Source organism: Odontesthes bonariensis, chromosome 8 (genome assembly GCF_027942865.1).
Source record: "Odontesthes bonariensis isolate fOdoBon6 chromosome 8, fOdoBon6.hap1, whole genome shotgun sequence".
Lineage (NCBI taxonomy): Eukaryota > Metazoa > Chordata > Actinopteri > Atheriniformes > Atherinopsidae > Odontesthes > Odontesthes bonariensis.
In genome coordinates, this window is record NC_134513.1 from 13,493,708 (window position 1) to 13,511,473 (window position 17,766).

Consider the following 17,766-nt stretch of genomic DNA (forward strand, 5'->3'; position numbering starts at 1 on the left):
TCCGGGAAGCCGGGAATGCTTTAATTTTTTGCCATCTGTGAGACATACAAGTTATCCTCTGGCATTTTGCCTGCAGCTATATTACTTACTTATGAGTGTTTACTTATGAACTTGAGTCATTTTTATTAATTCACTATTTTTTTATTTCCTTTTAGTTTTTGTTGGGTTTATAAACTAGAGCTACTTGGTTAGGTTTAGGAAGGAAAGCGTTGGGAGATGTTCACCTGTCCTTATGGGAAGCAAACCCAATCCAGCTCAAAGACTCAAAGGACCTGTTGCTAACGTCACAGTGCCAGAATCTCCAGGACACCCTCAGATGGTTTTTGTTCTTTCATGAAGCTCTTTTCAGATGATTTTTTTTTTTTAGAGCTCTTTTTTCACCTTCTGGTCATAATATTATGGCTTGTTAGTGTGAATTACACTTCGTTTGATCATATCTGTAGCATTGAAAACAGATGCAAAGCCTTCCCACTATGTTGATTTGTGATGGGAAGGAGTCACGACAAAACAGCAGTATGTCAAATGTATGTATGAAAATGAATCCCTCACTGACTAATCAAACCTGATGGTAGCTCCAGCAGGTCAGGGCGAAGGAGCTGTGGTAGCTGTGATGAAAGTCAGTTTCAGCTACAGGTGCATCAGTGTCTATTTTTTCCTCCTGATCCGATCCAGACACCTCTGACTTTAATATTGTAATGACTACAGGTGGGAAGCGTCGACATTAACCTTGTGTAGCGCTGTACGGACATGTTTGCATAGATATTCCTTCTATGCAGCCTGGTAATTCAAAATCAATCTTGTTAAACGTGTTCAACGCGTGCCAGACAGTTTCAGTAATTATTTCCCAATTTGTTTTCTGATGCAGTTTGCTTTCTGATGCTATTATTGCTGACAAAAAATGCTGGAGAAAACTGAAGAAATGAGATCTTGCCTGTGTGAAATTTTGATATTTTGCGAGCTGTGGAAGAACTGATGCTCAGCCGTGAAGATCTGACTGAATTTGTTTGTCGCAGTTTGTGTTACACGGAGAGTGCCGGAGAAGACGGCAGGCAGGCTCGGCGAAGTTTTAAAAAGTTCTTTTTTTTTTTTTTGAATGCATAAACAATCATATCTCTGTCTCGTTTCGCTCCTTCTGTTGCCTCCTGTCTGTGCCATTTTCCAGCCTCCTCTTGTGGAAGTATGACTCATTATTCCTCCCCTGTGTGAGTCTCTTTGTTGGAACATTTTTCCGTATACTTTCTTTTGTGTGTACATTCTGCTGCTTGTGTCTGCATTCAGAAGTCGACACAAAGATATAAACAATGATTTATTTATTGCTGCTATTATCCCTACATTCTAGTGAGTGTGTGTCCGTGTGCTTTTTTTGTGTGTTTGTGTGTGTGGTTTATCCACGTGAATGCTCATCAGTAACAGATGGTCCTCAAACCTGTGTGTTTACTCAGCCAGGATGAAGAGAGGTGAGGGAGAGGGATGAAGAGAAGGGGGGGGGGGTAAGGTAAATACAGGGAGTGATGGCAGGGGACAGAAAAAGCAGATGGACAGAGGGGAGGATGGCAGTATGGATTAAAAATGGCTAGTAGGATATGCACAGAGAAAATTTCACCGAAAAGAGAGAAGGAAAAGGGAGGAGACTTCCACACTCAGGATTCTTATAAAACTTTAACTTGAATGCAGAGAGGCAGTGAAGGAGGACTCTCTCTTTCAGGCACAGTGTTCACTTAAAAATGGAAGGAAACTGAGACGAGAACTTGGAGCAAAGAAAAGCAGTTCTCTCTCTTTTAACACAAGGCTGTGATTTTGTGAGTTTTCCCTCTCACTCTGTCCACTTCTCCTCTCCACATGAGTGTGTCCCTGCGGTAGCCATGTCTTTCCTTATAAGGAGTGAGTCTGGGAAGAGTTGTTGGGGAATGAACAGAATTACAGTGCAGTCACTCCCCCCTTTTCTTCGGCTGCTTTTCTGTCAGCTGCTAAAATCTATAGGTAACTTACTTTTGCCCTCTCTTGCTCCTTCACTAGATGTTATTGTGTTCATCATTTCTTTGTCTGCCACTCTCACCTTCGTCCATACATATTTTTCCCTCCTATTTTGTTTTTATATACATTTGTGTATATCTGTGTGGAATAGAGAATAAGATATCCCATGTGCCTCTTCCAACCACTCATCTTTTTAATTTTTTTCCCTCCTCTACATTATGTTCTTCATCCTCCACCTTTATCCTCAGAGAAAGACAAGGGGGTGTGTTAATCTGCCTGTTGTCTAATGCCTGAGTGGGCGAAGCTTTCAAACTCCTCACGGTCATTACACAGACACACACATACACACACACACACACAGACACACAGCATGGCCGCTGCCTCCAACATCGTATGTGTGTATCTGCGCGTGGGGACATTATCGTGTGTGTTTGCGTCCATCTGAATGTGTGTACATGTGTTTTTCTGTCACAGTGTGTCTGTTTGCGAAGGGGGAAACATGACTCATCCAGCGAGAGCAGAACAAGCGAGGGATGAGATGGAGGAGTAATAACGAAGGGATGGTTAATATTGAAAGACAGATGAGCAGTGGCCAGGGGGGAGGGATGACGAGCGGATGAAGAAATTGTCATTATGTTCACTAACTGATTTTGTCTCGTCCCGTCTTCATTTGTTTACAAGAGACCAAAGTAAACATTCCCTTTTGAAACCTGTCAAGTATTGTGAAATTTTGTCTCACCTTGACTGTGTTCGCTCTGTCATATCCACAGAGTACATGCAGAGTGGCATGCAGCCTTAATCGAAATACGTGTTACTCTGGAGTGAAGCAATCACAAAATGACCTGATTTCTTTTTTTTTTTTTTTTTTTTTTAAGTAATGCAGTTCAGCATGACATTTCCTAAATATTTTAAACAAGATTGATATTCATTTTCATTTATTCCAGTTGAAAATAACACCAAAAGTCGCCTGAGGAAATATCCCCTCCTTTGGGGTATTATACAGTCACAAGAAGTATTTTTCCTTTGACTCTTTCATGATTCACGCAGGTTTGCCTGCATATCAGAACAGTGTACCGCCACTCCACTGAAAAGCCTCATTCGTGATAAAGTAGGGGTTATCATTTGCTTCTCCAGTAATCCTACAAGCAGTTCTCATTAACAGTTTTGTTTTTCATCCGGCGGACCTCATTTCGACTTACATCATTCGTCTTTGCTGCCATTTCTTCATAACATAACTAAGAAAGCTGTTTCCTGTGAAAGCCCCTGAAAAGAGATTGCTGAAGTTTAAGGAGTAAGAGTACTTCCAGTTTTGCTATTTACATGAGCTGGCCTTTCCTATCAGTGACTGTATGTTTCACCAATAACTTCATCCAACTTCACCTGCCTTTTCAGTTTGGTTGAGAACACACAGGTGGAAAACAGGTGGAAACCACCTGAGTTCTGCAGGCTGCGCCGTACCTGCTGAGGCATGAAAATATCACGAGGCATCTACAACAGCTATATAGCAGAGGTGGCCATGATGGCTTCTACACACAGTAGGAAATTTGAGGAGTTGACTGTTTATACACTTCCAAACTTTGCCTTTTCAGGCATCCCATATGTTTACACAAATGCACATTTTTTCTATTCCATAAATGAGTAAATTTCATCAGCGATTTTAGCCTCAGGTGTGGAACCGATAGTCCCACAGGATGTTCAACAAAGCTCAAGCTTGACCGTGACTGATTGTCATCTAACCTAATGATGTCTCAAAGTAATAATTGACAAAGCATTAATGTAAAAGTGAGATACGTCTTTTTTTATTATTATCACAAAATGAGTTATATTTCCTTTCACCTTATAGCTTTACGTTTCATATTTTTTGTTCTAAACTGAAAACTGAAAGGAAGATGCAGCAGGAAGCTGGTAGAATCTGGAAGGTGGTCATTCACCTCAGTTTGATATTTACTTGTGTGTATGTGCTGATGCTTTTTATGGACATGAAAAAGTGTTCATACGTGTGGTGACCCCTCCCTCCCAGTCCCCTGTGGAACTGGGACGTGTCTGACAGGATCAAAGGTGATCGTGCCAAATACAACTCAGCAGAAACTGAGAAGAAAAACAAAACTTGTATTCTGAGCCTCGGCCTATCTCACTCTCCTTCTTCGGATTCTGCCGAACATAAAGTCTCTCTCTTTCCCCTCTGTATCGTTCTTATTTCCCTCTCCATTTGTGTTATTTTCCTCTTGCTTCCTATGATATGTCCCTCCCTTCTCCCTCTCTCGTGGTCTGGCATGTCTCAGTCCTACATTCCAGCTGTGTTGGAGTGCGTGTTTGTGTGTGTGCGCTCTGGGTCTGAATTCTTCGTAGTTGTATGTGAGGGTTCGTACTGTATTTGCTTGACTTCTTCACGTTTTTTGTGTGGGTTTTCGTGCACGTACATTCATTTCTGTAACGCTGACATAGGTTTAGTTGCTTGAGAAATGCTTGCATTCTGTTGCAATCCTTCATCATGTTCAAACAAGTACGATTGACCAAGATCATTTTCAAATAGTTCTTGTTCGTTTGGCTAAGCCGAAAAAGGCTGAAGGTCTGTTCAAAGGTTGCTAAAAGCTGACAAAAAAAAGAAGCTTGCGTCAGGGTAACCCCTGATCATCCTTTTGCAAATGCTCATGTTTTGTCTTACATCAACGTTTGGCCCAACAATAACAAAAAAGTCCTTTTGTAGATATTAGGTATTTCTTTTGCTTTGCCATTTCCTGGAAATCAGTTTAAAAATTTTCGTCCCTTATCCTGCACTCAGGGATGGTATACGGATTTGAATCCAAGGAATTTTTCCTTTCTCCACTTTTTCAGTTTACTTGGACGGCTTCTGGTGTTTGGGTGACCCGCCCAAGTATTATCTATGTCTTGGAAACAGCTGAAATCTCCAAACTCGATCAGCACACACAACATCGAGATGGCTAAATAGTCGAGAAGAAAAGAGTCCATATTTGATTTAAAGGAGGAGCTTTCCCTTTAAGTCTAAAGTCTTTAAGTCTTACTGTTGTTAGTCTACAGGAAAGTCCTGGCAGTGTCTGCTGTCAGCCCATGTGAGGATGTGTGTGTGTGTGTGTGTGTGTGTATTGTATGAGTCAGCAAACCACATTCCATATTCACACACACACTTACGCAACCAGGGCAGAAATGATTAAGATGATAACAGTGTTAATCATCTTTCATTGTAGAAATGAACAAACAGGGTTGGACAAAGCAGGGGAGCTGCTGCCCTGACTGTCATGCAACATAAAGCAGAGCTTTTGAAAGGGACAGTTGCTGAAGAATTATCTCGTTACCGTTAATCTTTTTACTTTCCCCGTGTCTGTTTATGCAAGCATACAATGTATCTCTGATCACTATCTGCTGCTTTTCCCCTAACCTTTTTCTCCGTTCATATCCAAGAATTGTTTTTCTTTGCCTCTCCGCTCGTCAGTCCCTTTCCTTTAGTCTCCTTGTTTTTTTCATCAGTGCTGATTAACGATAGCTGCAGGGAAGTGATAACATCTCTGCCTTTTTTAACCCTTTAACTCTCTTTTTGCTGTCCTCTTTTATGTTTTTAGTCTCCTGTTTACCTAACCCATCATGGGTCTGCCTCTCTTTCAGCTCTTTGGTACTTCTTTTATTTTTATCTTTGGAAATGCTGCATGACTGGAGGTGATGACCTGGCTGCTGTTCGGGTTATGTGTGACGCATTTTAAGAGTCTGTGGGCATCACGGGGACATCTCACACACACAAACTCACAAAGAACCTTGCAATTATATGACTCAGTACTGGCAGTGTCTTGTCTTCCTTGGCTATCATGGTCGCAATACTTACCTGTCAGCACAGTTTTGTAACACATCCACAAAGATGACAAATATATGTTATCTCGGTCTCAGTCAGTCACAAGTCACTGAGATCACTCCCGATCCATGTCATGTGCTGAACTGAAGTGGAGAGTCTTCAGATTGGGATTTTTGTTTATACACTTTTATCTATTGTGCGCTGTGTTGTTTCTTATCATCCATGTTTGATGAGAGCTCTAAGCAGCAAAGGTTCAGATCAGTGAGCACTAAGAATGTATTTCAATCCAGCCTTTTCTCCAGATTTTTTTTATGCAGTAGAACTAATTGAAACAGCGTTGTGTGTGCGCGATTTAGTGACACCTTGTGGTGAAGTTGTGAACTACAAGTGCTTAACCTTCCCCTTCCACACGTACAGGAAAGACAGCAATGGCTGATTTAAAAAAAATAAATAAATAAAAAATGAAGCTTTTTTTGAGAACAGAAGTTATTCTGTTAGTCTGAGCTAAATCATACGAATCAAGCTTCTCAAGACTGGACTAGCGCAGCCAGATAATGTGGTCCCAAGTAGCAAATGTAAAGTGTATTTAAATACCGCTGAATTTCCAGTAAACCTGTTATCATTCACATATTTTTCTGATTCTTTTGTCAAATGGCCAAAGGTGTCCGAAATTGTGATGGGCTGCATTCCATTTAGAGGAAGTGCTGCTATGTATGCTTTACAGCTAACCAGCATGCACAGGTGCAGAAGTGGAACGCAGCCTTTTGTTATTACACCACAGCTCAACCCCATATACTGGTTTATATGTTGGATGTCATATTTAACATGTTTTCCTAACATTATGCAGTCCTATTCAAAATTTCAATGAATCCAGCAATAAAGTTGCTAAATTTACAACAATATAAGCCAGCAGTTCCTCTTCTGGTACATGGTCATACTTTGATGGAAAGTGTGTACATTTGTGTCACAGTCAATGATTTAGATTTTTTTTTTTTTACTGATTTTAAATTAATTTAGTAATACAAGGACTTGGCTAGAGACGCTGCGTTTTTGATGGGTGGGTTCTTCATACAATGCCAGATCTCAGCAAAGACAGTCAGGATCGCTGCAAAAATCCAACCTTCATAGTCTGATTTAAGGGCACTATATTTTGATCAGTTGCTTCGTTTCATCCAAGGAGATAAATTCCAACGAGCATGTTCAGGAACCTCTACAATTTCATATTGAGTGGTTTCACAAAAGAACAGTAAAAATCTTATCTCGCACTCTATTAATCTGTTCAGAAACATCCCCACATCAACATGCTTGTGGTTTCTAACTGATCTTCTTTCTCTGCCGCCAGCATTTTCAATGCACCATCCAAGCTTTACAAGATGAGCTCAGAATCCAGCGCGATCTCAACCAGCTTTTCCAATCTGATTACTCCGAGTCTGGACGCCTTGGAAACCATCCCATTTCGCCTCAAGAAATGACAGAGGAGAACTTTCTGCGTCTCCATAGCGAGTATGAGCGGCAAATCAAAGAGCTTTTCCTCCTGAGAAAGACCGTGGAAGAAATGGAGCTGAGGATAGACACACAGAAACACACACTTACTGCCAGGTAAAGATAAACAACAGCATGTAAGTTGCATAGCTTCGTCTCGCTGCCAACATTTAAAGTACCCAATTAACTCTGTTTTGTTTTCTAACAGGGACGAATCGATAAAGAAGTTGCTGGAAATGTTGCAGAGTAAAGGCCTGTCGTCACGGGCAGCTGAGGAGGACCACGAGAGGACGAGGCGACTAGCTGATGCAGAGATGACCATCCACCAGTTGGAAGGCCTGCTGGAGCAGAAAGACAAGGAGATGCTTCAGCTGAGAGAGGTGTGTGTGTGTGGTTGTCAAAGAAGAAACATAGTGTAGCCAAGCATTTCCATGTGTGCAGGGGTGTGTTTCTGTGTATAGCCAGATGTCTTCAAATCAAAGTGTGTCATATCCAAGCAAGGCCCTTGGCAGCTTCCACTCTTGGCTCGCACTTCACTTTAATTCAACACAGAAACATCCACACACGCACAGATAAACAGAAATGGACACTTGATCCTATCTTGTCCCTTCAGTTTTCTTTTTCGGCTCACTTTTGCATCACTGTACATTTGAATAGGTTGGGTTTTTTATACAACACTCCCACCTAGTGGTCACATGGTGTTATTAATGAACAACAAAAGCATTTGAAGACTGATCGTTTTCTTGTTTTTTTGTTACTATAGTACACAAAATGCCGTAGATGTACTCAGATTTTTTTTAGATTCAGTATTTATACACAAACTCACTTTTCATTTGATTGTTTATTTTCCTCCTAATAATGTGGATCTGAAAGTTAAACGGATGAAGTTAAAAAACAAACTTTCACAAAGGGTTCAACCAACCATCAAGAGTTAAAGTAAAATAAAGCAAACTACCTGCTGAAGCTAATTAAAAGTGAGATATCTGTTTAGAAAATTGGAAAGCCTTTAAAGATTGGATCTAAACTACTAATGGTCTACACTTATGAAGTGCCAATTAACCTAATCTAGGTTCTACAAAGCACCTTACAAAGTATGTGTCAGTCACACATACACTCAAACAGCTTCTTATTGATATATGCTATGCTTATATGTAGCTTTTTTTCCTTAATAATCACACTCTCATGAACATATCAGGGACAATGTGGGTTTTTTTTCAGCATACAGAGGGTCTGTGGATCAAACCACCAATCTTCTAGTTGGAGAAGAAAACACAAACAATGTAAAGTAATGTAGTGACTTGTAGAAGAAATGTCAAAAATATAAAGACTTAAAGCAGAATTTGAATACTTGAGCAGAGGGATAGTTTGAGCTTGAATACTTGAGACTAGTATAACTAGCAGGTTCCTCCCACCTCTTTCTCTGCTGTTATTCAACTCTGCCCCCCTCCCTGTGTGCCAAGGCTAGTAACCATGACAACTGCTCAAGCTGCAGTGATTGATATCATTAAGAGACGTTTTCTCTCGGGCATCGTCCATTCATGCATTAGTGGTACAAGGAGGAGCCACAAGACGCTATAGTTCTTGTCTCTTCTGCTTCGATCGCTGAAAACAGTCAACCAGTTTTGTGATCGGGGTTGCAGTTAGGGTGTCTTCAAAATGTTGACGCTATGTGTGCGGAAGGCTCGAAAGGTATAAAATGATGCACGTGTCACTCCAGGTTAGGATGAGTTAACAAGTAAGAGCTAGCCAGACGAGCTTGGGTGATATGAATCTGAAAAACTGTTTGAGATTGCAGCAGCTGAAATGATGCTCATCAAAGCAGGCAAAGGTTGGCTGACACATTTCCACACAGAACAGCGTAGCCAGCAGTCATTGAATGTCATACTTGTGTAATTATTTTGCTAACGTGATGTTTTCTTTCAGTTTGTCTTAACTGACATACTTTTACCACGGCCGCATCAGTTCTAATTTTGCACATAATAATATCCGCTATTACCAAACTAGAACTCTTTTTTTTAATATGTGGTGGTGTGTGCACTTCTGCCAGCGCCGCTAGCGATAGCGCACTACTATCCCTTTCACATATGTGGGTATTTGTGCTTCCTGGCTTTTGCATTAGCTGTCTTTGTTAGCCTCTAAGTTTCCAGAGAAAAGCAGTGATGCATGCACAGCTACGTCCTCCCCTCTGCTTCCAATCCCTCCCTCTCATGCACTCCTCCTATCTGTCCTTTCTTTTTGTGCCCGTGCATCTACCACTACAATCCCCACGTTATTTCTCTCCCTCTTGGCTCATACTTCATTTGACTAGAGAGTGGAGATGTGGTAACAGCTTCTGGATTTTGCTGCATGTTGCTTGGTAACTTAGGGTAGCAAATTTTTTGAGAATTTTGAAAACTTGTGGAAAGAACTCTAATATAGATCTACTAGTTTTGTTATCTTATGAAAGGCTATTATTTACTTCTGATAGAGTTTGAAACTGTCAAAATTGTGGCATTAGGGAGACTGGATTTCCTTTTTTAAAGTGAATCTTTTGGTCGATTTTGGGCTTTTCAACCATTTTACATTTCGTTGAAACCCATGGACCTTTAAAGCTTGTAAGCTAATTCATTGAATTAGCATCATTTCAGCCTGTCAGATTTGATCATCCACTCACATACAAGGCTGAAACAGGGTCAGCTCAGTCAGCTTCTTTCCTCGCGGATCAAAAAATGTGGGACGGCCAGATCGACCCAAGGAGGCTAAAAGCCAGCACTTGTGCCAGAGGGAAACTTCCTTCCTTTCCTGTTTCTTCCACCATCCCTATCCCACCTCCTTTCCATGTGTCACCCCCTTTCCTGCCTTCCTTTTCTTCTCCTTTCCCTTCTTCTCCCTCCTTCTCTGCCCCTTCTCCTCCCCCCAGGAACCACTCCATCCATCCTGTTGTCCCCCCATCATCCTGTCCTCCCCACGTTCCCTCATTTGTTGTTGCCTCTTCGGTCCATCCATCTCCCCATCCTTCCCTCCAACACTTTCCATCATACCCCGCTCCCGCTCCCAGGCCTACACCCACCATCCAGCCCTCCCACCATCTCTTCCCATCACTTTCTCTCGTCTCTTCTCCTGGTCCACGACCATCTCTTCCCCTGCCCCATCATCTCCCAGTCCATTCCTCCGTGTCCTCTTCTTTGTCAACGGCTGACCATCGTGGTGTGTGTTTCTGTCAGGAGCTGCACAGGAGATACGAAGCAGCTCCGGAGTCAACAAAGACCAAGGCCCTGCAGACGGTCATCGAAATGAAGGTAAAAATGCTGTTAATAATTTTTTGCAAGAACATTTGAGCATGTTTTATAACACAGTCTGACAAAGTGTGTCACTTAAAAAAGATTTCATTAATCTACACACAATATTCCAGACTGACAAAATTCAGAGTGCTTTGTTAATATATTTGAAATAAAAGACCTGGTTCCATAGGTATTCAGACCTTGTGTTTTGCCAGTTGGAGCCAGGCTCTGTGTAAGCTACTGCCATCTGTGGTCCTTGTCATTTTTCTACGCCTGTAACTAATTGAATTCATTGACACGATTAAAAAGAAGGCATACACTTCTGTATATAAAGACTTGACCTTATATGTTCAGGCTCAAATGAAGCCATGAGGATGAGAGTGGTCTGTAGACCAAGAGAATGGATTGTTTCAAGGCACAGATTTGAGGAAAGGCAGGAAGAAAATATCTGCATATGAGGCGCCCCAGAACACAGAAGTTTCCATCATTAATAGACAGTAGAAATGGCAGAAATGCAGATATGACTGCAAAACTGAGTAATCAAGTATAAGTCAACAAAGAGCAGCCTACACATCACACTGTCCCGCATGTGTCTGAGTAGCATTATTTGGTAATTATTTCCATGCACATGTAGAGGAAAGCAGGCATTGAGCATCACCCCTCATTACCATCTGTAGACTTAACGCGGTGAAGTTAGCTTCATCCTTCTCCAACAAGAACTGGAAGACTAGTCAGGATGGTGGGAAAAGGGATGCGGAGCAACATAGAGTGATTCTGAGGGAAAGCCTTTTTCCAGAGAGCTCAGGTTCCAAAGAATACTACCAAGAAAACACAGGAGTGGGTTTGTGAAAACACCTGCCAAGTCCTGTCAGACACAGCCAAAGTTTGGACTTGTACCCCGAGGACCATCTCTGGAATGTCCTGAAAAAAAAAAAGCTTTGGACCGACGCTCTCGCTTCAGTCTGGTTGATCTTGAATGATTCTGCTACAGTGTGAGAAATTTCCAAAGGAATGACGTTCCAAGCTTGTAGTTTTCCCAGAGAAGGCCTAAGCGATGGGCTTTAAAGTTATGTTTCTTTTCTGTCATTAAAAAGTAAGATGATAAAATGTTTTCAAATTAAAATGTATAGGCTTCACAATATGTTCATGTCAGAAAAGTTATTTTGTGTCATTATTTAATAACTTTGATATATACATTGTTCTTCATATAAGATAGATCTTATCTTGATTAAGGTACAGGGTGTAGTGTGAATCTATCATAAATGGATGATTAATCGTCTAAATTCTCTTAGTAGCTCAATATTAATCTTGTCTGCGTTCAGAAACATTTCTCAGTCAACATCACCTTTCCAACACCAACTTTTTTTATTATCGCATTTCCAGCACTGCTCATCATTCCCCTCAAAAGGACTCTCATAGATAACTGATAACATCTATGATCCTGGTAGAGTGAATCGGACCGCATCTCTCGACATGTTTGTGTGTCTCCCGGCAGGATGCAAAGATCAGCTCGATGGAGCGTGGCTTAAGAGAGCTGGAGGAGGAGGTGATGATGCTCAAGTCTAACGGAGCTCTAAGCAGTGAGGAGAGGGAGGAGGAGATCAAACAGATGGAGGTCTACAGATCCCACTCCAAGTTCATGAAGAACAAGGTAATCAATACAGACACTCAGACACATTACCACACTAACATCGAGGCCACACGCTCAATATTTAGCGTGAGGCTTTGAGCTTCAGCGCATTTAATTTGAGCTTAAATAACAGACGCAACACTGGAGTACAGAGACATCTAAATTCGATAAATTTACCCCCCCTCCCAAAAAAAAAGTGATAGTTCTTTAACACAAATCTGAGCGCTAACTATAGTTATGACTTGTTGCCATTTGGACATGTGTGATTAATCAGTAGAACCATAAACTTAAACATGTGTCCAAAGCAGCCAAAGAGCTTCTCAGTATAAGTCTTACTGGACAAAAGACAGAGAGACACCATCGTACATAAAGGGCTGAGGCTGAAGAGTAAGATGATGTCCACGTACCAAAGACTTATGGCAGTGATTGACAGCTAATCATTTTCAACAACCTGCTAAATATGATCACCATGTGTGTTTGCTTCATTGTTTTCGAACTCTCAACTTCGAAGCTTTAGGCACTAAAAGCTAAAAGCATTACACTGATTTGCCTAAACCTACTCCAACAAAAGCTGAGACACGGCCCTTTGATGTGATGTTTTAGCTTCAATTCGACATGCTGAAGAAGAAAAACTTATTTCCGTCTGGATTGTACGTGCTTCTGGTGCTGAGAGAAAGAAGGAATCTTATTGCTTAGTTTAGAACAACCTTGAAAGTTTTTTTTACTCCGACCTTGAAGGGTGCAACTTCACTTTCAGGAACAAAAACTAACCGGGGAAGCTTTCCCTTTTAAAACAAGAAACTCAGTGCTTCTGTCATACATGCAAGCATGGCACACGTTTGCCGGTTTGATTTGGAAGGTATTCGCTTTTCCTAAAGTAAAAAGTGCCTTTAATTCTTCTCTCTGATGTAAAAGCATTATTTGCATGTTTTTAGTCTTACAATGTACATAAAGCCTGAAACACATTTATTGCTGTCCTGAATCAGCTTTTAATTATCAACAGTAAATGACTGTTGTCTATTACTATGACAATTTGCTGGTTCTCATATCTTTTAAGGACATATAGGTGCTATAGGTATTATATGCCATCATTGAGGATCTTTTTAATCACAGATGAATGCATTTTGTGGAGAAGACACAGTTGGTAGGTTGTCTAAATGTAACAGCTATTTTTGTTTTTTCATGTGTTATTGCCACTTTTGTTATTGCCAGCTGACATGCTGCTCCTGAAGATTAGATCTTGTGTCACTTCCTTGCATCTCTGTCCCACTTCCCCGAAGTGAGACAGAGACGAAGGATACACTAGCCTAATGAGACGCACCCATGACGCCCTCCTCTCCTGCCAGGTTGAGCAGCTGAAGGAAGAGCTAACTCACAGCCAGTCAGAGAAGGAGGAGCTAAAGCAACGAGCCAATGAGCTTCAGCGGGAGGTGTCTGCAGTAAGAGACACACCTCTGTGTCCGTTTGCGTTTCCTCTCATTCCTTTTCCTCGCTCCCTTTCTGTCTGTCTCTCTCTGACAGGCTGATGCTGCTTGAGTAGTCTCTCAGTAGAACCCCAGTAATGGTCAGACGGCAGTAAACAACTATAACACTCAAATACCCACTGTACACACCACAGCTTGCAGTGATTTAGTCTGAGATTTGAGAGCTTTGTGTGCAATATGTTACTGCATGAAGCACATTTTTTCCCCCCATTGAACTAAGAAATTGTCACTTAATCCTCCACGTGTTTAGTCAGTCGTGTCATATGGTAAAGTCCCTGTAACTTCTCTAAAGTAGCAGACTGAGCTCATTGCTCCTCACACATGACTTTAACTCGTGTGTTTAGATTCTCCAAAAATCTGTGGCAGCAAATCTGTTTTTTAAAGTCAGAAAACTTTCCTCAGTAATTATTCGGTCTTTATGGTGCACCTGCTGTGTTAGCGCATGTCTACGAGTCAGAAGGTCATAACTCTCAGCGCTGTGTGTGAGATCTGTGGCTTTTGACGGTCATAGTTGTTTCTCCAGTCTGAGTGATGCATCTGCAGAATCCAAGCTGAGGATCCAGCTGTGCTCTTTTTTTCTGGATATCTAACCTGCTTCTCTCTCTTCTTGCATGAGATTTCTGTGAACCAGTGGTGTAGATGAGAATGGGTTTGCTTAGGTTTTAATAGAAGTTTTGTTTTTTTATTCGCTATAGTTTGGGTCTGTTCTTTTTTTGATGCCACTATTCAAAAACACTCAAAATACCATTTCAACTTTACATTTCAGTCAGAACAGTTTGGGGCGATCTCCTGCCAGAGATGCAATTTATTATTTATGATTTATTTATTTTTCCTATATGCTTTTTAAAAAAGAATAAAATGGAGGGGATGGCATTCAGATGGTTGCAAAATGGCAATTTCTGCCAATATATGTCCCTATAATCTACTCACCAGGCCTTAAATTTTGTTACGTCAGCTATAGAATGATTATATTTTTACAGTCTTTGGCTAAATGAAAGAATAGACCCTACACTATGGCACAGATATGTAGCTGAAATGTATACAGAAGAGCAAAGGTAAAAATTGTACTGATTTTCATGTTTGTCTAACTGTCGATTGCTTTTCAGAGGAGAAACTGGAAGACGAGGCTACTCTTTCTTCCTTTTTCCTCAGCATATCTAAACTAGATTTGGTTAAACTGACACTGACTCAGTAACCTTTGTAAAAGGCCTCCACATAATAAGAATGTGAAGCCAAGCAGCACTTTTTTCTGGAGTGGATAATCATCATCTTCTACTTGAAGAACTATTAGCATGTGCCCTTGAGTAAAGCAATGAGTACCAGTCGGGGGTCAAGTGTCATTGATAAGTGTTCAACAGCAACTGAGTCAACATGATCTCATGGCAAAGCTATTTTTATTTTTATTTTTTTCAAGTTTTTCACGTGTCATTCATACACACTTTGAGCTTTTGGTGTGCATTAAGATAACATGCCAAACAGAGAAGAAGTACAGGGAAGGGTGTCGTCCTCTCACGGTCCACAGTGTGAAATGATACAGCAGAGAAGAATAAATTGTAACGTGCAACACAGCGCAGTGAGCGACCCAGCTGAAACGTGCCGAAATAAAAGCAATCAAAGTTTTGTGTCTGTGCAGATGTGTTTTTTAACATTCCAAAGATTTCACAAATCTGATAAACTGGGGGAAATTATTCCAGTGTGTTTGGGAAGGAACAGCTTCGGCCCAATCACCCTTTGTCTTGGAGGTGCTTGGATTTGAAGAACGAACCAGTGAATAAAAAATTGTCTTTTTTTTGAAAATACAATTCTGCAATAGAGTTCTGGATAAACTAAAATCTTAATACGCCCCCTGGAGCAAGAACTCCCTTTATTAAGCTTGCAGTGGATTTTTAATATGTATCCATCACACAAGAAAGCATTTCTTCTCTGGCACGCGCTCTAAATGAGTCTGATTCTGTGCGTGTGTGCTATTCAGATGGAACAGGCGAAGCAGGAGGTGAGTCGGAAAGACAGCGAGCTGCTGGCTTTCAGGACCAAACTGGAAACTCTGAATAATCAATTTTCTGACAGTAAACAACACGTGGATGTGCTCAAGGAGTCACTCACCGCCAAGGAACAGAGAGCCGCCATACTACAGACCGAGGTAAAACCTTCGGGATGCCTGGTTCAGTTGATATTTGTTAGATTTTCATTTCCTCTCTGACTTTTACGTGTGTTTGTGTGTGTGTGTGTGTGTGTGCTCTCAGGTGGATGCCTTGCGTCTCCGTCTGGAAGAAAAGGAGTCTCTTCTTTCTAAAAAGAGTCAACAGATATCCGAGGTGTCAGAGGAGAAAAGCACTCAGCAGGGAGAGATCACTGACCTCAAAGACATGCTGGATGTCAAGGAGCGCAAAGTTAATGTGCTGCAGAAGAAGGTGAGAAGCATTTTCAGTGTAACAACCAATGTTTCAACATCACTGCAGTGTCATCACATGTAAGCTTCCTAAACTTGAGCTCCTGCAAGTGGTGTTTGTTTTAATGGATGTTGTCGTGGAACGCCGTAACAACTAGATGGTGCTGTTGGACAGGGTGTGGATTAGAGGCTAAAGCAGACAAACACACAGAAGATAGGTGAACAGAATGACAGAGAAGCGTAGAAACAGGCCCATTTAGATGTTCGGGAAAGTGTTTCCTGTATGTTTTTTTTTTTTTCAGAGATCTCATGGAACATCAAACAGAAGTAGCTGAAAATCCAGCAAACAATCGAATACTCCTATTACCAGCATTTTGTGTCTTTTGCTGTAACAGTTTGACATATTAACTCTCCCCCCCTCTATCTCTCCACCTCTCCTTGTCCAACCAGTTGTATCTTGTAGAAAAAATTAAAAAATGGCAGCTGTGTGCAGATAATTGATAGGGACAATCAAGCAGACACACATAAAGCAAGACAGGGAGGGGGAGGAGAGAGACAGAGGGCGTTTAAAATCAGATGCATACTGATGAGTTCCTCTTGTTTAATAAATGATGACCTCTGCCGTCTTCAAATAGAATACAGTCCAGTGTCTGAGACGGAGACATTGCCGCTTCCTTCGTCATCAAATCTCTGTGCATTATTTTCCAGTCTTGCATTCCCTTTTCAGCTTTTTTCTGTCTCTCCGTCGGGTTTTTATCCACCTCTTCTTGTTAGTGAGTTACCCTGAGTGTGTAGCTGATTAATGCTGTAGGTATTTATCTGACCTTCTATCTATTTTGGGCTAATATAGAACAAGACAGAGGCGAAGAGTGTGTGCTTGTGTGTGTGTGTGTGTGTGTGTGTGTGTGTGTGTGTGAGCCATCCGACCTGCAGTTGTCAGTTTCAGGAAATGCACACAAGATCAAAGAGTCTCACTAGCCTTCAGTGTCAAGTGCATGTGTGTATGATGGAGGAGGAGGAGGACGTGTCAGTCAAGCTGTCAGGTCAGCCGTTGATTAATGAGGTGCTGGAATTGTTTTACTGTTTGAACACACATTCTCTCAGTCTCTGTGGTACTGTAAATGTGCGTTTCTCACGTGCAGTGGAGTCAAAGGTTGCATACCAACCTGCCTTTCTTTCTTCATGCAAAGTTGTCAATCACGGGAGTTCTTTTCTTTCTGACAAAAGAGATGACGGAGAAAAAGAAAGAGAGGGACTATGATGTTCTAAAATGTCATGTTTTTCCCATAAATGTGTTCTTTTTTTTTGTATTGTTGAATCTTTTTTACCCACCATTTCTTAGTGAAGACCACCACATTGACACATCTCCCCTTCTCTCTCTCCCTGCAGTATATTTGTATTCCTGTCTTTGTGGGGACCCTCTTTGCTTTGTCGTGCCTCTTATTCTAAACCGCATTCTAACCTTAACACTACAGCCAAAACTAAACCCTTAGAAATGCCGTGTTTTAACAGAAAATTAATATGCTGCCAAATGAAAAAAAGAGAGGTAGAAGCGGAAGAGGCTGAGACAGAATTTGAATTAAGGGTTAAAGGTAGCATAGCTGAGAAATCTTATGTAAGACAGCACCTCTCGGCCTTCTTTATGTGTTCAAATGTTCACACGGAATCACTTTTGTATTCACGGTATGGCAGTAGGCAGGGACTTTGGTGTTGGCTTTTCCTCAGAGAAAAGTCATCGCTTTGAA

The 17,766-nt window shown here is 41.3% G+C and overlaps 1 protein-coding gene across 4 annotated transcripts in view; it reads left to right on the top strand.

Annotated features, from left to right (window-relative positions):
• The window catches only part of LOC142385348 (ELKS/Rab6-interacting/CAST family member 1-like), a 134,087-nt gene that overhangs the window by 22,176 nt on the left and 94,145 nt on the right, over positions 1 to 17,766 (top strand). For 2 of the 4 annotated variants that reach the window (XR_012770166.1, XM_075471811.1), the window contains exons 5-11: positions 7,119 to 7,375; positions 7,467 to 7,638; positions 10,462 to 10,536; positions 12,014 to 12,169; positions 13,495 to 13,587; positions 15,605 to 15,772; positions 15,876 to 16,043. Coding sequence is in view for 2 of the 4 variants with exons in the window: in XM_075471811.1 (XP_075327926.1) it covers positions 7,119 to 7,375; positions 7,467 to 7,638; positions 10,462 to 10,536; positions 12,014 to 12,169; positions 13,495 to 13,587; positions 15,605 to 15,772; positions 15,876 to 16,043 (1,089 nt within the window). In the remaining 2 variants the exon portion in view is untranslated. The remainder of the gene's footprint in view (positions 1 to 7,118; positions 7,376 to 7,466; positions 7,639 to 10,461; positions 10,537 to 12,013; positions 12,170 to 13,494; positions 13,588 to 15,604; positions 15,773 to 15,875; positions 16,044 to 17,766) is intronic. The other 2 variants (XR_012770167.1, XM_075471812.1) reach the window with 1 other exon arrangement.